This window comes from Mauremys reevesii, unplaced genomic scaffold (assembly GCF_016161935.1).
Source record: "Mauremys reevesii isolate NIE-2019 unplaced genomic scaffold, ASM1616193v1 Contig1, whole genome shotgun sequence".
NCBI lineage: Eukaryota > Metazoa > Chordata > Testudines > Geoemydidae > Mauremys > Mauremys reevesii.
In genome coordinates, this window is record NW_024100715.1 from 4582658 (window position 1) to 4598389 (window position 15732).

At 47.1% G+C, this 15732-nt stretch overlaps 2 protein-coding genes across 2 annotated transcripts in view; one reads left to right on the plus strand and one right to left on the minus strand.

The window, feature by feature from the left end:
• The window catches only part of LOC120392514 (killer cell lectin-like receptor subfamily B member 1B allele A), a 30054-nt gene extending 18155 nt beyond the window's left edge, over positions 1-11899 (plus strand). Inside the window, exons 3-7 of the mRNA XM_039517317.1 lie at positions 7576-7671; positions 8072-8221; positions 9714-9868; positions 11256-11368; positions 11756-11899. Coding sequence (XP_039373251.1) covers positions 7576-7671; positions 8072-8221; positions 9714-9868; positions 11256-11368; positions 11756-11876 — 635 coding nt within the window. The 3' untranslated portion in view covers positions 11877-11899. The remainder of the gene's footprint in view (positions 1-7575; positions 7672-8071; positions 8222-9713; positions 9869-11255; positions 11369-11755) is intronic.
• Positions 1-15732, minus strand: part of LOC120392530 (killer cell lectin-like receptor subfamily B member 1B allele C) — a 126081-nt gene that overhangs the window by 61543 nt on the left and 48806 nt on the right. The gene's annotated exons all lie outside the window — the stretch shown is intronic.

Below are 15732 nucleotides of genomic sequence, written 5' to 3' on the forward strand. Positions count from 1 at the left end.
AGCTAAAATTCAGTAAAGACACGTGCAAAGTACTACACGTAGGAAGGAAAAATCAAATGCATACCTCCAAAATGGCAAATAGCCGGCTAGGCACTAGTACTGCAGAAAAGGATTTGGTGGTTATAGTGGATCACACACTGAACATGAGTCAACAGTGTGATACTGCTGCAAAAAAAGGCTAATGTCATTCTGGCTTGTAGTAACAGGAGTGGCGTATGTACGGGCTTGTCTACTTGGAAACTTTACAGGCCCCTGTGTGCATTAAGCTAGGGTGTGACTCTACAGAGCATCAGCTTGCCACACACTAATGTCAGGTCTGGATGCAGTTTGTCTGTTCTGAAAGTTCTGGAGTGTGGTGCTTCCAAACACCTGTCAGGGATGGGCTAGGACCTGATATACCTAATCCTGCCTCAGCATAGCTGATAGACTAGATGGTTTGTTGAGGTCCCTTCCATACCTACATTTCCGTGATAAACACAGATTAATACCACCTCCAATTATCAAAAAAATAAAATTAAGGGGGTGCATTACCTTCTTTCAGAGCTCTTTTGCAACAAATCTGACTTTCTGAACTTTTTGTTTTGTGTTTTTGCCTTGCATATTACTTTCCATATGGCAATTGAATTAATACAATAACAATTATAAATATCTACTTCCGAGCTTAATGTTTTCTTCAGATAATTGGTGTTAAAGACAAAAAGAGAACCCTGGAGTCTGATACTGATAATGCAATGCTTTTTGGCACACAAGTTCAGAAGACACTCTGTTACCAGTATAGGAGTTGTTCCCACAAAGGATTTTAGAAGTTATGATGACACAGTGTTTCAGACATAGCGTTACTGTGACAGAGGGCTTTCAGCAAAGGACTCACAGGACATACCTCTTACATGAAGAAACTGACACATTCAACTGTCACACAATTCTCACTTGAGTAATGTTTTTCTACCATAATATTGGAGAGGTACCTACACCTTAATTCAGGGCCGCCTTTGCCTTACCTGTCCTGATAGCTTGACAGGCTCTCTATGTTGGGTCACAAGGGGAGCTGATGGGTTGGGATACAGATACAATCCAATTTCTTCCCTTACAGAAGGGTGGGAAAGGTCTCCAAGGGGATGCCGACAATAGCGCTGGGCTGTGGGAAGGCATCCTGAAACAGCTGTATGGTGTGTGACACAGTAGGAAATTGTGAGTATTGCTGAGGAAGAAGGGGGCTATTTGGTGATCAGGTTAGGAGGCATCTCTTCCCCTGTCATTGCTCCACATGTACAAAGCTCAGACTGGCTGCTTTATTTTTAAACTGCATTTAAAAATTCAGCCACTTGACAAAGTACAATTAGAAGTTAATGTGGATATAAAGACAATGAGACATAGACACCATTATATGGTTAAATGTGGAGGCTGTGACTTAAATTAATACCTAACTAGGGTAACTACCCAGAAAGGTTGTCCCAGTGTGGATCTCAGTTGGCACGAATGGCCGTGGTCTACCTCAGACTAGAGGGTAAACGTGACAGTCATGCCCCCTCTCCACCCTCACCCTTACTGTAAGCCAGAGTCCCACCCCTTCCTCCATGCTAGAGACAAGATGAGGTGAGCCACAAGCTGCATGAGACACAGGGTACGTCTACAGTTTGAGCTGGAGGTGTGATACCCTGCTTGGGGAGACAAACCCTGCACTAGTTCTGACTGAGCTAGTGTGTTAAAACTAGAGGATATTTAAAAAAATAGTGTGTCTAGCTCGAGCAGCAGGACAGACTCATCACCCCAAGTACATCAGTATGAACCCAGCCGAGACCACAGGCACTTAGAGTGGCTAACACCCCTCCTGCCTGTCACGTTGCTGCAGCTACATTCTGTTTTTAGGGCTCTAGCTCAGTCAGAGTTAGCACAGGGAACTGCTCCCCCAGCTCAAAGCGCAGGCAACCCCCCTTGCCAATTAATATTGTGCTAGGACCATGACCCAGGCAGCCCACTGGGTTACAGGAACCTGTAAACAAACCCTTTCTAATCTACCAACCACATGGGAACTTGTCAAAGTTGCAACAATTATAATCTAAACCCAGACCTCCTTGATGCTGACTGGAAGGTGGAAAAAACCCACACAGCAGTTTGCCAATTCTGTCATATGGCAAATAACCTCCAAACTGGTGATCAGCCGAACCCCTGGCATCACCAGCAATCCACCAGCTATATTAAAGGTGCAACAGGGATCACACAATAGTTACCCCACATCGGTAACTCGAAGCGCAGTCGGGTAGTTTAGACACTGGTTTTCTAGCAACAAAGGACAGGTCTGTGTTCTATGCAACATGCATCTGGCAGGACTTAGCTAACCTGAGTCCTTTACCACTCCTGGAGCTGGATGCTGAATTTCTTTAATGCCCTGTGGGGCACTTTACTTCAGTGTAAATACAAACTGTCTCAGACAATGTCATAGTCAGTGACAGGCTCTCCATACAAATACAAGGGCCAGGCTGTTATATTTTGATGACCCTCTTTTCTTTCAAATTCCTCAAGCCCTATCTCTGCTGTGATGCCTACAAAAAAATCAGGCAACCGATGATGCCTAAGTTGAATGATAGTTTGGGGTAAATTATTTAACTTTACCAAAGGAGGAAACAAATTTCAAATTATTTTATTTGTTTGTTTGTTTAGATTTAAAATAACAAAGATTCTTACCCAAGGCTGCAGGTATCCTAACATAATTATACAATTAAATTCACCATCAAACTGTGCACACAGCTAATCTCTGTAATGTCTGATCTTATTACTGTTACCCTCAGGCTCTCTTCCATTGTGTCCTGTACTCAGTGAGAGCGTCCCTGGCATGAGAAGATTATGATTCAGTCTCTTAGGGCAGGTCTATGCTTAAAACGCTGCAGTGGTGCAACTGCCGCAAAGCCACTGTAGCGCTTCAGTGCAGATGCTGCCTATGCTGACGGGAGGGCTTCTCCCATCAGTGTACGTGCTCCACCTCCCCAAGAGGCAGTAGCTATGTCAGTGGAGAAAGCCCTGCCAGCAACACAGCACTGTCTGTACCAGGGGTTAGGCTGGTGTAACTGCATCACTTGGGGTGTGGAGTTTCCCCACCCCTGAGTGACAGTTATACTGACCCAATTTCCTAGTGTAAGAGCAATTTCCTAATTGGCCTCTTACCGTTGGTATGGCTACTTCCACCTTTTCATGTTCTCTATATGTATAAATATCTTCTTGCTGTATGTTCCAGTCTATGCATCCGATGAAGTGGGCTGTAGCCCACGAAAGCTTATGCTGAAATAAATTTGTTAGTCTCTAAGGTGTCACAAGTACTCCTGTTCTTTTTGTGGATACAGACTAACACCTGTCAATTTCCTAGTGTAGATCTGGCCTTAGTAAGAGTATAGGTTACTTCTCCAGACTGGAACCTTTGGGTGTGACCGCAATAAAATAAATCATATATTTCATAAACCTGTTTGAAGGATGCAAATGAAGTATTGCAGTTACCATTTGACTTGCCCTACTATAGTATATATTGTAAAAGCCAGTAAATGTGGTGTCTTGAGAGGAATGACTGGGCAGAAGGGATCTGGCAGGACTTCGTTGTTCTATTAGAGAGATGTGGGATTCTCACAGTCCAAGGAGGAATGATGAGATCTGAAAATAGTTGGGGAGCCAATTCAGTGCAGAGGGTTGTGAAGTCCGTGCCACTCGATGGGCTAAGTGTAGAGAGGGACTACTAGTGTCTGTGCAGACAAGAATAAAGTCCCGTATCTGAGGAATACAGGAAAGGGGACTGCTGAAAAGGATGAAACGTGGGAAGCCTGGTCCAGGGGGAATGATGAAGGCACAAAGGGATATCTTCTCCTACGTTCTGAAATGGACAGGATGCCAGGGGCATTTCCAAGGCTAGGGATGAGGTGTTCACGTTTCCTGAGCGCAGAGAGAAGCTATAAGATTTGGTATTTGTGGATCAGTCAAAGTTTGGGAAGTTGTGACTTAGAACAGACAGGAGGGAACCTGTGGTAAGTATGAGAGGAGATTCGGGGTGAGCAATGAATATGCATCAGTATTTCTAAAATAACGAGGAAACAAGAAATCCTGAATTAAATTTTAACAAAGGATGGACACTCCCTTTTCTTAAAGGATTCCCTTGAAAATGGCTGGGTGTATTTGAAATGTAACTATACAAGTTGTTTTACAAAATAGATATCTTTGGAGTGTAACTTCTATAGATACATGAGCTTACTGATATATGTGAGAAAATTTTAGATTATTACGTTGTCAGCCTCTGTATTTATTCTACTAACATTGCAGTTGCTAAATAAATATTAATATCCCAACTATGCTGTTACATAGGGCATATGGAACATGTTAATTGTAATTGGCTGAGTTTGCAAGGCCTTACACTCAGCTGGGTGGCATTTCTGTCTGTCTCTTTGTAACACAATAACTGTAGAGTGCCACTGTCACACTGGGACACAGCTAAGAGGGCCAATCTCAGGTCAGACTGCCAAACTACAGTGCAAGTACCCCAGACTGGTGGTATAGTCTATCATAGGGTGACCAGATGTCCCAATTTTATAGGGACAGTCCCGATATTCAGGGCTTTGTCTTCTATACACACCAATGACCTCCCACTTCCTGTCCCGATTTTTCACCCTTGCCATCTGGTCACCCTATTCTATCATAAGATTTCACCAGCCAGTAACAAATATGTGTCCCCAAAATACTATACTAGTTATCATGAAGCCACAGACAGTCCATTTAGGCTCTCCACTCCCCTGTTTACCACCCAGGAAAACTGGACTTTATGAGAAAAGGTTATTAAAACCAAAAATCACGTACATTGGGTTTTTCCAATCCCAAAGGATCAGTCACTTACCCCAGGTAACAGGATGCCCAAGTTCTTACCAAAATACAATGCTGGTAGCCAATCCTTAGTAAACTAACTAAAGATTTATTATTAAAAAAGGAAAAGAGAGTTGGTAAAAGCTAAAGCAGATAAGATGCATTACTTTTGCATCAGAATATATGAGTCCAGTTGTTGGCAGAGGTATAACGTCAGCTAACCCTCTGTCAATCTCTTAGAGGCCTTTCAGGAATCTTTCAGGGCATCCCACTGGGGATCTCAGTCCAATAGTTTAAGCTCCCCCTGTGTCAGAGCTGAGGCTTTGTCTACACTACACAGCTTTTAGCGAAAGTCGGGCAGTGTAGCCGCTGTACTCCCACCCCCAACGAGCAGCATTCACCTTGCTGGCAGGAGTGCGCAGTTCACACTGACGCTTGCCACGTCAAAACTTTTGTCTTTGGGGCAGGGGGGGGGAAGAAAGGGGGAGGATTTAGCACCTCTGAACGACAAAAGTTTTGTTACTCAATTGGCAGCATAGACGTAGCCTCAACAGATCAGAGATAGCAAGGCCATCCCCAAGGTCCAGTATTTATTGCTCTCTTCATTGTTAAACCAAGGACCCTTGCTTTTTCCTTACATGCACAAATAATCCTGTTACATTGATTTACATAATGTAATTGCTGCCAGCCATTGCAACAGGGACAGGTAATTGAAGACCATACAGGTAACATTATTAGGTTCATGCAGTATACACACATCTTTGATCTTAAGGTTGATTGACCACAGAACACATACATAATGTAAAGAGACATGAAAAAGATTTAGCAACTACAAGCTTAAATTTGGTTACATCTAACAGGATAGAGGTAACTACAAACAAATGCAGTTAGCATCTACTCTTGATTCGTACTAACATAAGTGAATGGGCCTATGTTTTGAGCCCCTGGCATGGATGGAAGTGGGAGGAAGGGGGCATGTGGGTGCACACAGCATCCCTGTTATGAGGGGAGAATGGGGGACTTGGAACGGGGAGAAGAGAGGAATGAGGGGAACACAGAACTGCTGATGTGTGTGTGTGGGGGGAGGAATGGGGGACCCTGGTGTGGAAGAAGGACAGCATGGGGGAAATAAAAAGGGGACACTGGTATGGGAGATGAGGGAATGGAGGGCACGGATCTCCTGGCAGGGGGAGATTGAGGGAGTTGCAGGGAATCCCTGCAGTACAGGGAGGTGAAGGGGGCACCCATGAAGCTTGGGGGGTGAGGATGGGAAAGAGCCCCTTGTGTATTCAACAAGCTTGGCTGACAGATGCTACAAAGTGTGTTAGCCTTTGGTTATATTCAGCTGTTCTGTCAATATGAAAATGTGCAACTATTTGGTATAGATCCAGTGACTCTGACTTCCTTGATATTGTTGCTGTTTAGCCAAGCGTTAGGAGACTTTGGGTCTGGCAGGTCAGTTTCTCATTGGAGGTGAAATTAGTGATCCGGTCTCAAGCTATTTTCTCAGTGGAGCTTGTTTACTTACAAAACACTTGGCTGTCCTTGAACCAAGTGCGTGGTTGGGGCAGCATGCCGCAGGGGGTGCTCTGCCAGTCGCAGGAGGGCAGCAGGTGGCTCCGGCGGACCTCCCGCAGGTGTGCCTGTGGAGGGTCCGCTGCTCCCATGGCTTTGGTGGAGCATCTACAGGCACGCCTGCGGGACGTCCACCGGAGCCATGGACCCTCTGCAGGCACATCTGCGGGAGGTCTACCAGAGCCGCGGGACCGGCAACCGGCAGAGCGCCCCCCGCAGCATGCCGCCATGCTTGGGGCGGTGAAATGGCTAGAGAACAGAGGTGTAACAGACTGAACACAGGTAACTCCTTTTTGCAGAAAGGGAGGAAAGACTTGGGGGTTGCAGAGTCCATCTTGTATTGATCCTGCAGCTCCAGTCTGCAGGCGGGAGCTGCTCCGCGCATTGTGATCTGCTGCACAGGAGCATAGCATCACTCAGGCTTGGCCCAGCCTCTCCTCTGTCATGATGACAGGGTGATGAAAGGCCAAATTTGTATGAGTGGCACTACGAACCTGTGCACAGGGTCACAATGCCACTCACACAAATTTGGCCCAGCTGCCCCCCGTCAGGGAGGTCAGATCAAACCTGAGCAGCACTGTGACCCAGGAAGCCACAACACCCAGAGTGGGGAGCTGAACCCAGCCAGCCCCAGGACAGGAGCCGCAGACGCTGCTGCTCTGGTATGTATGGTTTACAATTTAGTACTTGGTACACTAATGTGTATATTTATATGTCATGGGTAAGATATGTAGTAAGGCAGGTGTGTTTTGCACTAATGCTATTTACGGTGTCATGACAGGCCATCGAGGTTTACAAATGTGTCCTGACCCCAGAAAGGTTAAGAACCACTGTCCGGGTCAACACAAGGCCTGAGGGGGCCGACGCACAGACTTGCCCTATAGCATGGTCAAATATGAGCCATTGTAAGTGGGATAGAACCGTGTTAAATAATTGACAGTACGGATTTGTTAGTATTGTCATCACCTTTGCAGGATTTTGCTCTGTTCTGTCACGGGGTGCCCTCAGAGTAACGTGGCCCTTAACTGACAGATTTAAAACTATTCCTGGTATTATGTGAGGAGGAACATAACCCCTATTGGAGCATGCTGCACAGGCTCCACGGGAAAGTCCATTATTATTTCTTGCATTATGTGCTGAAGATGTTTCACCAAACACTGCTTCTTACAGCTCACCAGTGTCCCTGCTGGCATCGGCTCGCTGCAGGGCTTGGAGCAGCTGGGATCCTCATCCTGCTGGGAGCTGTCATAGCAATGGGCATTTGGGGTAAGCAGTTCAAAATAAAGTTGCGCAAAATGCGGCACCCTGAAATTTCCCCTTCCCGCACATTTCTGATTCCAATGCTTTTGTGAATAATATCCTGGACTCTTCATCCTCATCACAAAGGGAACAATATCACATGAAGAAGGTAGTGTTAGAACTTGATACATGAGCCCCTGGTGATCCAGCTCTCACAACGTCACTGTACAGTGTGCACAGGGAAAAGTGGAAGACATCTTAAAATGTGTAATAAATGAGATTTTCTCTTTCAATGTCATGCTCTCTGTGTGTGTCCCAGTTCTGAATTTGATAGCTACAGTATGTAACGGTTTACTACACACACACTCATTCTCAGTTTGCTAATCCCTAAGTAGTAGTTGAAGTTCATGCTCATGTTGTTCTGAAGTTTCTCAGCTCAAAGGATCTCTGAATTCACTGGAGAACAACAGTACCAGGGAGAGAATCATCCATCAATCCAACTGCAGCACTGGCCTAAAAGATTTCCATTTCCAGTTGAAACAATTTGTGTGTGAATCATCTCACAGCAACTCAGCAGGTAACCTCAGCTCCTTCTCTCTCAGCACCTTCCTGTATTGTGGTGCCATCTAGTGGTCAGCTAGGGTAACCCAGTGCAGGACACAAACCACTTCAATAACTACTTATAGCCTAGGGCAGCTGGTAGCGACTCCTATGTTTAGGGTCCCTAACACTTCCATGGTAAAAGGGTCCTGTGGTATCTTTGAGGAGCTCTCACACGTCCATTGTTCGAAGCAACCTTTGAAATAGGGGGGTGAGAGGAGCCCTCAGGCCGGAGAAACATGTTTTCTTTGGCCCATGAAATTTCGTCCAGGTTTTGCTGAGATGGAAACATTGGAAGAGCCGCCATTTCCCACCTTGCTTGGGATCCTCAGGAAAACACTGCAGTGCAACAAAATAACAGTCAAAGTGCTGGGATCAGCTGCCACAGCCGCACACCCTGCACTGGGAGCTACCACAGCAGATAGAGATGGAGGTGAGGAGGGGGTGAGAGCTGGGCCAGGCTCCCCCTCACCCAGCACATGGCCCCAGTGGTCTATCAACCCCTTGCTCCCAGGAACACCACATGGAGCAGAAGCTCCTCCTGGGCAGGGAGAGAGAGCTGGCTGGGCTCCCTTTGACCACCCAGGCCTTTTCCCTGCCCCCATCCCCCAGGATAACAGACTTTTCCTGTAACCAGCAAGCGGAGTTGTTCCTGTTGATGGAGCGATAGTAGTGTGGTGTGATACTGAAGATCCAAGGTCCAAATGCTGCTGCTGATTCAGGATGGTGGAGTTGTTCCAGTTCCAGAATTGTTTTATATGTTTTTTAAAAACTAGGAAATTAAACACAATACTGCATTAAGAGAACAGGAAGGTTACAAAGCCAAGCTTCGGAAAGTTAGGAAATGCCAGATTACCCGCACAACCTTAATTCAGCCCCCTTTGTGTGTGGTGCCTGATGATACGGTCTTTATTGCATGATTATCTACTATTTTTATCTCAGGACTGCTGCCTCATTCAGTGCACAGGCCTGTTTGGTTCCATGTCCATGATGGCTCCCGAAGCATTCAATGTACTGGATGACCTCACATACAGGCTGAATTACAGTTGCAAGGGCAAGCCATGAATGTGGCATTTCCAATGTTGACTTTGCAACCACAATAAAGTTCTTTTAACTCTTTTAATATGTAGTATTATCTACCCCAACTGGCATGCAGCCATCTCTAAGGGGAAACGTAATGGCTGTTTAGCAGTGCACAAGAACACTACAGTAGCTGAGGGGAGGAAGTGAAGGACTCCAGTGGAGCCTGACCTGCGTTAGCCGGTGCTATTTCAGGGCCGAGGTACTCACAGCTTCACCAATACCCCTCCCTCACGGCCTGTAGCACCTGCAGCGAGTGGAATGTTGGACCCGTCCTCAAACAAAGCCAAGTCCTAGCTTTACGGAAATGATGAGCCTGAAGGCCTGTGCATGAGTGTGATGCAGTTCAGAACCTTCAGCTCCATTAAACGTTTCCATTTCCCCCCCAGAGGGATCAGGGTGCAAGCTCTGCCCCCCAAACTGGCTGCTGCGCAGGGACAAGTGCTACTGGGTGTCTAAAGAAAGAAATCCCTGGGACAAGAGCCGCGATGACTGTTCAAGGAGGAGCTCTCGGCTGCTGGTGATCCGGGACCAGGATGAGATGGTAAATAAAACTTGTCCTGGGGATACGGGCATCACTAGTAACAATTAATACACAAAACCAATGTGGTGTGTCTGTCAAGGTTGCTCTATATCAGGGGTGGCCAAACTTACTGACCTTCCAAGCCGCATACAACAATCTTGAGAAGTTCTAGAGCCAGAGTGCTCCTGCCGTAGGGTGACCAGACAGCAAGTGCGAAAAATTGGGACGGTGTGTGTGTGTGTGTGTGTGTGTAATAGGAACCTATATAAGAAAATGACCCCCAAATCAAGACTGTCCCTATAAAATTGGGACATCCGGTCACTCTATCCTGCTGGGACTCACCCCTGCAAGGAGTGGGGGTGGGGGGTGTCTCAGGGCTTCAGCCCCACAGGAGGCACCTGACAAGGCTCAGGGCTTTGGCCCTGTGGGAGGCATCTGCCAGGGCTTGGGGCTTGGGCCCTGGGCCCTGCAGGGGTGGGAGTCTCTGTCTTCAGCCCCATGGAAGGCACCTGCCTGGATTCAAGGCTTCAGCCCTGCTCCTGCTGAAGCCCTGAGCCCCAGGAGGTGCACCCTGCAGGACTACAGCCCTGAGACACACCCCCAGACACACACTCCATACTGGGCAGGAAGCCAGAGCTGATGCATAAGAGGGCACGTACCCCCCAGTTTTCCCCAGGGTTTGCTGGCCCCGCTCAGTCACACGTTGCCGCTGGGCCCAACTCCCTGCACTGGGAGCTGCGGCTGTGGGGAGAAGCAGCGATAAACAGCTGGGAGCTCCTCACTGCACTTCCCAGCTGTTTGGCGTTGCCTTGTCATGTGGAGCTAACACCTGGGAGCTGCAGGGTGGGGGCACTGAGGGTGAGAGGGGGGACAGCCAGCAGTGGGAGGACTGGACTCAAGCTGTTGGGAGAGGGAACCTTTAAATTGTGCCGCCCCCACTCTTAGCAGGCACCAGTCGCCTGTAGCAAAAGCCCCTCCTAGCCCCACCACCGGGCAGAAGCCCTGAGCTCCCCCCCCAAGTCTGACAAGCAGAGAATGGGGCTGGGAGGGGGCTCCGGGAGCCACAATTTAACTGTAACGAGATGCCTGTGGCTCACAAGCCATGGTTTGGCCACCCCTGCTCTACACATACTAAAAAGCAAGGAAATGAAAAGTTCAGGCCAGCAACAGCACATAACCTGTGCCCTGCCCCCAAGCGGTGACACCTCACCGACAGCATGATCCCCCCACACCACACAGACTGTACCAAGGCCTTAATTCTGCCCCAGTCAGGACAGAAACTAAATAACTGGCCCATGGTCACAGGAGGAGTCTGGGGACTTGAACCCAGTTCCCAGAGTCTCTAGCTAGCACCTTACCCCCTAGAGCCTCCTTCCCCCATCACTTCATTCTTCCATGTCATTTACAGACATTCATACAAAATACTTCCAAAGATGCAAACCAGGTCTGGCTTGGACTCACTGTTACATCCCCCGCGAGGAAATGGACTTGGGTGGACGGCTCCCAGTTCAATCCAACACTGTGAGTGTTTTTATCCTCTCAGTCCATGTGAGATGTGCAGCAGGGGGCACAGGCTACATATGGGCGCAAGCGATGTTAAGCGCTGGAACAGTCCTCTGCACAGAGAGGAGATGAGTCCTGAGCCTTATTCAGTGGCTTCCACAGCAGTCGGGCTAATCCTGAGGGCCGGGTTTTCTAATATGGAAAAGTGTTTTCCAGAAATAGACCAAGGCCAACGAGCTGCTACTACAGGGATCATGCACTAGGAAGCGGTTTATCAACGAGGGCTCTGTAGGAACAATTCAGGTGTTAAGGAAGAAATTTGAGAGGTGTCAGAATGAGGCAAAGCTGCTAAAAATCTTGTTAAAAAATTCTACACAGTGATTGTTTGTTTGGTGTGTTTCCCAGGTTCAAGGTAGTGGCTCCTGCTGAAGGGAACAGCTGCGGGATGATAAAAGATGGGATTAATTTTGAAACCTGCGGTGCTGCATCTAAATGGATTTGTGAAAAAGACCCTCTCCAGCTATAGACAGACACATTATCTGTATTTTCTATGTGTGAACGAGAAATCGTCTTTAGTTTCAATCTGTCCCATGAATGATGAATATTGAAGGGGAGTTTCGAAGGGAAAAATTGGGCTTGTGCCCTTCCCCCTCCCCCCTGCTTTTATAAGGTGGATAAAGACAGAACGACAGGCTTTTCTTGCATTTGAAATTCAGGTCCAGTCTGGGCTGGAATATTATAGTGAAGGGAGAACTAGTGAAGTGACATCACAAGTAGAGCTGTATCTCACAGGTGTGACATTCTGTATTTCAAGGGCACCCCCTGCACCCCATGTTCATCCTTATGATTGTGTGGTATCCACTGCAAAGTTTGTCATGTCAGGTGTCTTCGGCAGGTTCTTGATGCACTGAGCATTGTTGTTACAGTGATGTTATAGGTTGTAATTTCATGTATATAGTTATGAGGCTAAAAATGTGTCCTCGTGGCTTAAAACAAGCCCAGGCAAAACTCTCCAGGAGGGGCAGTTCACACCTCATCAGGCATGTATGGGACAAACTCAGTCCAGCCTCACAGGAACAAAGGACACTGGCCTAGGCAGCAATAAAGGATCTGTTGGACTCTCCAGTGAGTCACCCCCCTTCCTTTGGGCAGTCTGGGACTATGAGGAGGTGATGCTCACCTGACCCTGAAGGGCGGTGGGGGGGTGTCCAAATCCAGGAGGGAAGAAAGAACATGATAAAAGGGAGAGACATTTGCCATGCTCCACCTCTCTCTTCCACCTCTACCTATAGACACCGCCACCAAGTGACTGAAGGGGAGAACCTGGCTGAAGGGCAGCCAGACAGCCTGTGGTGCGAAGCATCTAAGTTTGTTAGAGTATTGAAAGTGTTAAGATCAGCATTGTGCTTTTATTTCATTTGACCAAATCCAACTTCTTGTGCTTTGACTTATAATTACTTAAAACCTATCTTTGTAGTGTGGCAAATTGCCGGTACTGTTATGCTGGGTCTCGCACTCTCTCTTCTTTGGGGAAGGTTCAGGGCACCGCTGCTTGCCTCTGAACCAGTATTTTTAATTACCCCACTAGTGTCCTTGAGGAGGGGAGGGGAGAGGGAGGGACCTGGGCCTGCCCACCCTCTTCTCCAGGTCCCAACCCAGGGGCCCTGAGGTTAGTGGTGAACCACTTGAACTGGTGATTCCTTCCCATGGGCTACTTCCCTCTCCTGCCCTTCAGCTTGTGGAGGGGCTTCTTGCCTTCCTTCTACACAAGCCAGGTGCCCCTTACCTAGGGTTTTTGGACTTCTCAGCCCACCGCAGCACTTCTCCAAACTTTCCTTTTGTCTCTCTTCAAAACTGTTCTCTGCTTCAACTCCTTCAAACCGCTCTCTGCTCCAACCAAACCTTCCTGCTCCAACCCCCACACTGTCTGGCTGAAGCAGGGGGTTTATATCATGTGACTGACTGCTGGTGCTCTAATTGGCTTCAGGTGCTCTAGTTAATCTATAGCAAACCTTCCTCCCCTTGCAGGGAATATGGCTCCCTGCTAACACTCTCCTGCTGCATCACAGTAGTTAATAAATCTGATTCTTTGTGCTACCTGAAGCAGTGCGTTTGGTTTGAAGCCTGTCAGAGAATCCCCTTGGGATAACAAGCCTGGTACATATCAATTTCTTTGTTAAATTAACAAACTCATATAAAGTTGCAGTGTCCAGTGGTTATAACTGGACACTGCAAGACAGAGGTTCGTAGGGTTGTGTCTGGGACTGGAGATATTGGCTAGTGTCATTCGGTTGCACAAGCCAAGCAACTTACATGCCAGAGGCTGTGCATGAACAGCCCGAGTGGGGGTTCTCATAGCAGAGCAGGGTAAGGCTGGCTCCCAGAGTCAAGGATTGGAGTGACCTAGCAGATCACCAGTCCAGATAACACCAGGGGAACGTCACAGTGGTGCAGGAAGCAGGGTGAAATACACAGCTTGTTGTACTGAGCAAGATTTGCACTTCATATACGGGTGTAAAGATTTTACGTAAGGCTTTTAAGTGTGGTGGCTAAGGGACGTTAGGCAGAGGCTACCGATTTGTTATTTTGTGTTTGCTGATTTTGGGAAAGGAAAGTAGAAACAGAAAAGCAGGAAAATGGGTGGAAGCAGTTGCAAAGTTGGAGCTTTTTAGACGCAGTTTGCAGAAAGAGAGAGGAAGCACCACAGATTGTTATAACTGAAAGAATTGGAGATAAAGGAGAAATGCGAAGAAAGAGTGGAAGGAAAAAGAAAGAATGGAAAGAAAAAGAGCGAAAACACCAGCTGGACCTGTAGAGCAGCAGACCCAGAACCCACCAACCCCAGCGATTCCTATCACTCCATAAATCCACTATTGGGACCATTTATGTCCTGCATACAATGAGGCAGATGATATTGTTGAATATCTAACTACCTTTGAAAGGCTGTGTGCAGTGCATGAGACCCCTGATGCCAAGAGAGTTCCTACCCTGATTGCAAAATTAACTGCAAAGCTCTGAATGTATTCAATGAAATGCTCATTAATGAAGATTTAGACTACTGTAAATTTAAAAACACCGTTTTGCAAATGTTTCCGATTACCCGTGAAACATATAGAGTTAAATTTAGGAATCTTAAGAGGGATATTGGTAGAGTAATCAGGAAATGTGAACAGACTGAAAGATTTGATGGGAAAATGGGTGAGGGGTAAAGGTGTTACAAGCTTTGAGGGAATGTTGGATCTTGTTGCTCAAGAGCATTTCCTAGGCATATGTAAGGCTGATGTAAAGCAGTGTCTGTGGGACAAACATGTAAAGTCTGTGGATGAGATGGCATCTCTTGCTGATGTCTTTGAGCAGACCCAGGCATCAATTGAAAACAAACCCCCTGAAAGAGGTGTTTAAAGCTGGTGGGAAGGGGAGATCCCATTTTATCCCTTGCAAGAGGGAGGGAGGCTGGGCACCTAAATCTCCAAAATCACTTCTCTAAACCTCATCCCAAATCTCCTGTAAAAGTAGAGAAGCCCAAAAGGTGCTATCAGTGTAATTTCACTGATCACCTGAGGAATAAATGCCCTGTGCTATGAGGAAGCAGGCAAACAATAGCTTGTTAGTGCTTCTTTGAGTGCTTGCTCATATTGATTCCAATTAGGTGTGTGCGCACCGCATACACCATCGTTGGGAGATTTTTACCTTAGTAACACTCGGTGGGTCAGCTGAGGCACCTCCTAGAGTGGCGCCTTCATGGCACCGGATATATGCCCCAGCCAACCCAGTGCCCCCTCAGTTCCTTCTTACCGCCTGTGGCGGTCGTTGGAACTGTGGAACACAGCTTAGCTGATCTCCACTCTCCCTAGCATTCACTTTAGTACCTATTAATAGTTTCTGATTAGTTGTTAATAGTTAGTTATAGTTGTTAAGTTACTTAGTATAGTTAGGTTTCAGAGTAGCAGCCGTGTTAGTCTGTATCCGCAAAAAAAACAGAGAGCTTGGCAGCACCTTAGAGACTAACATTTCAGCATGCATGAGTGAGCTGTGAGCTAAACTGATATGCGAACACAATGATACACAGAGAGAGACATACAGAGTACATGATATGAACACATGCAATCATCCTTGTATGTTCTCCTGTTCTTCTCTGTGTGTATAATCTGTGTCTGTGTGTTCTCCTGTCTGTGTGTTATGCTCTATGCAGCTCAGCTGCTCAAAGCTCGAAAGCTCATGCTGAATAAAATTAATTAGCTATTAGTATAGTTAGATTTAATTTACTTAGTAGGGGGGAACAGGGTCTTCTCCCCTCTCCCGGTACCCAGGCCCATGCCTGGGTCTCCAGGCTTCAAACCCTGCTCAGCTTGCCAGAAGCCGATGCCAACGGGAGACCTCCA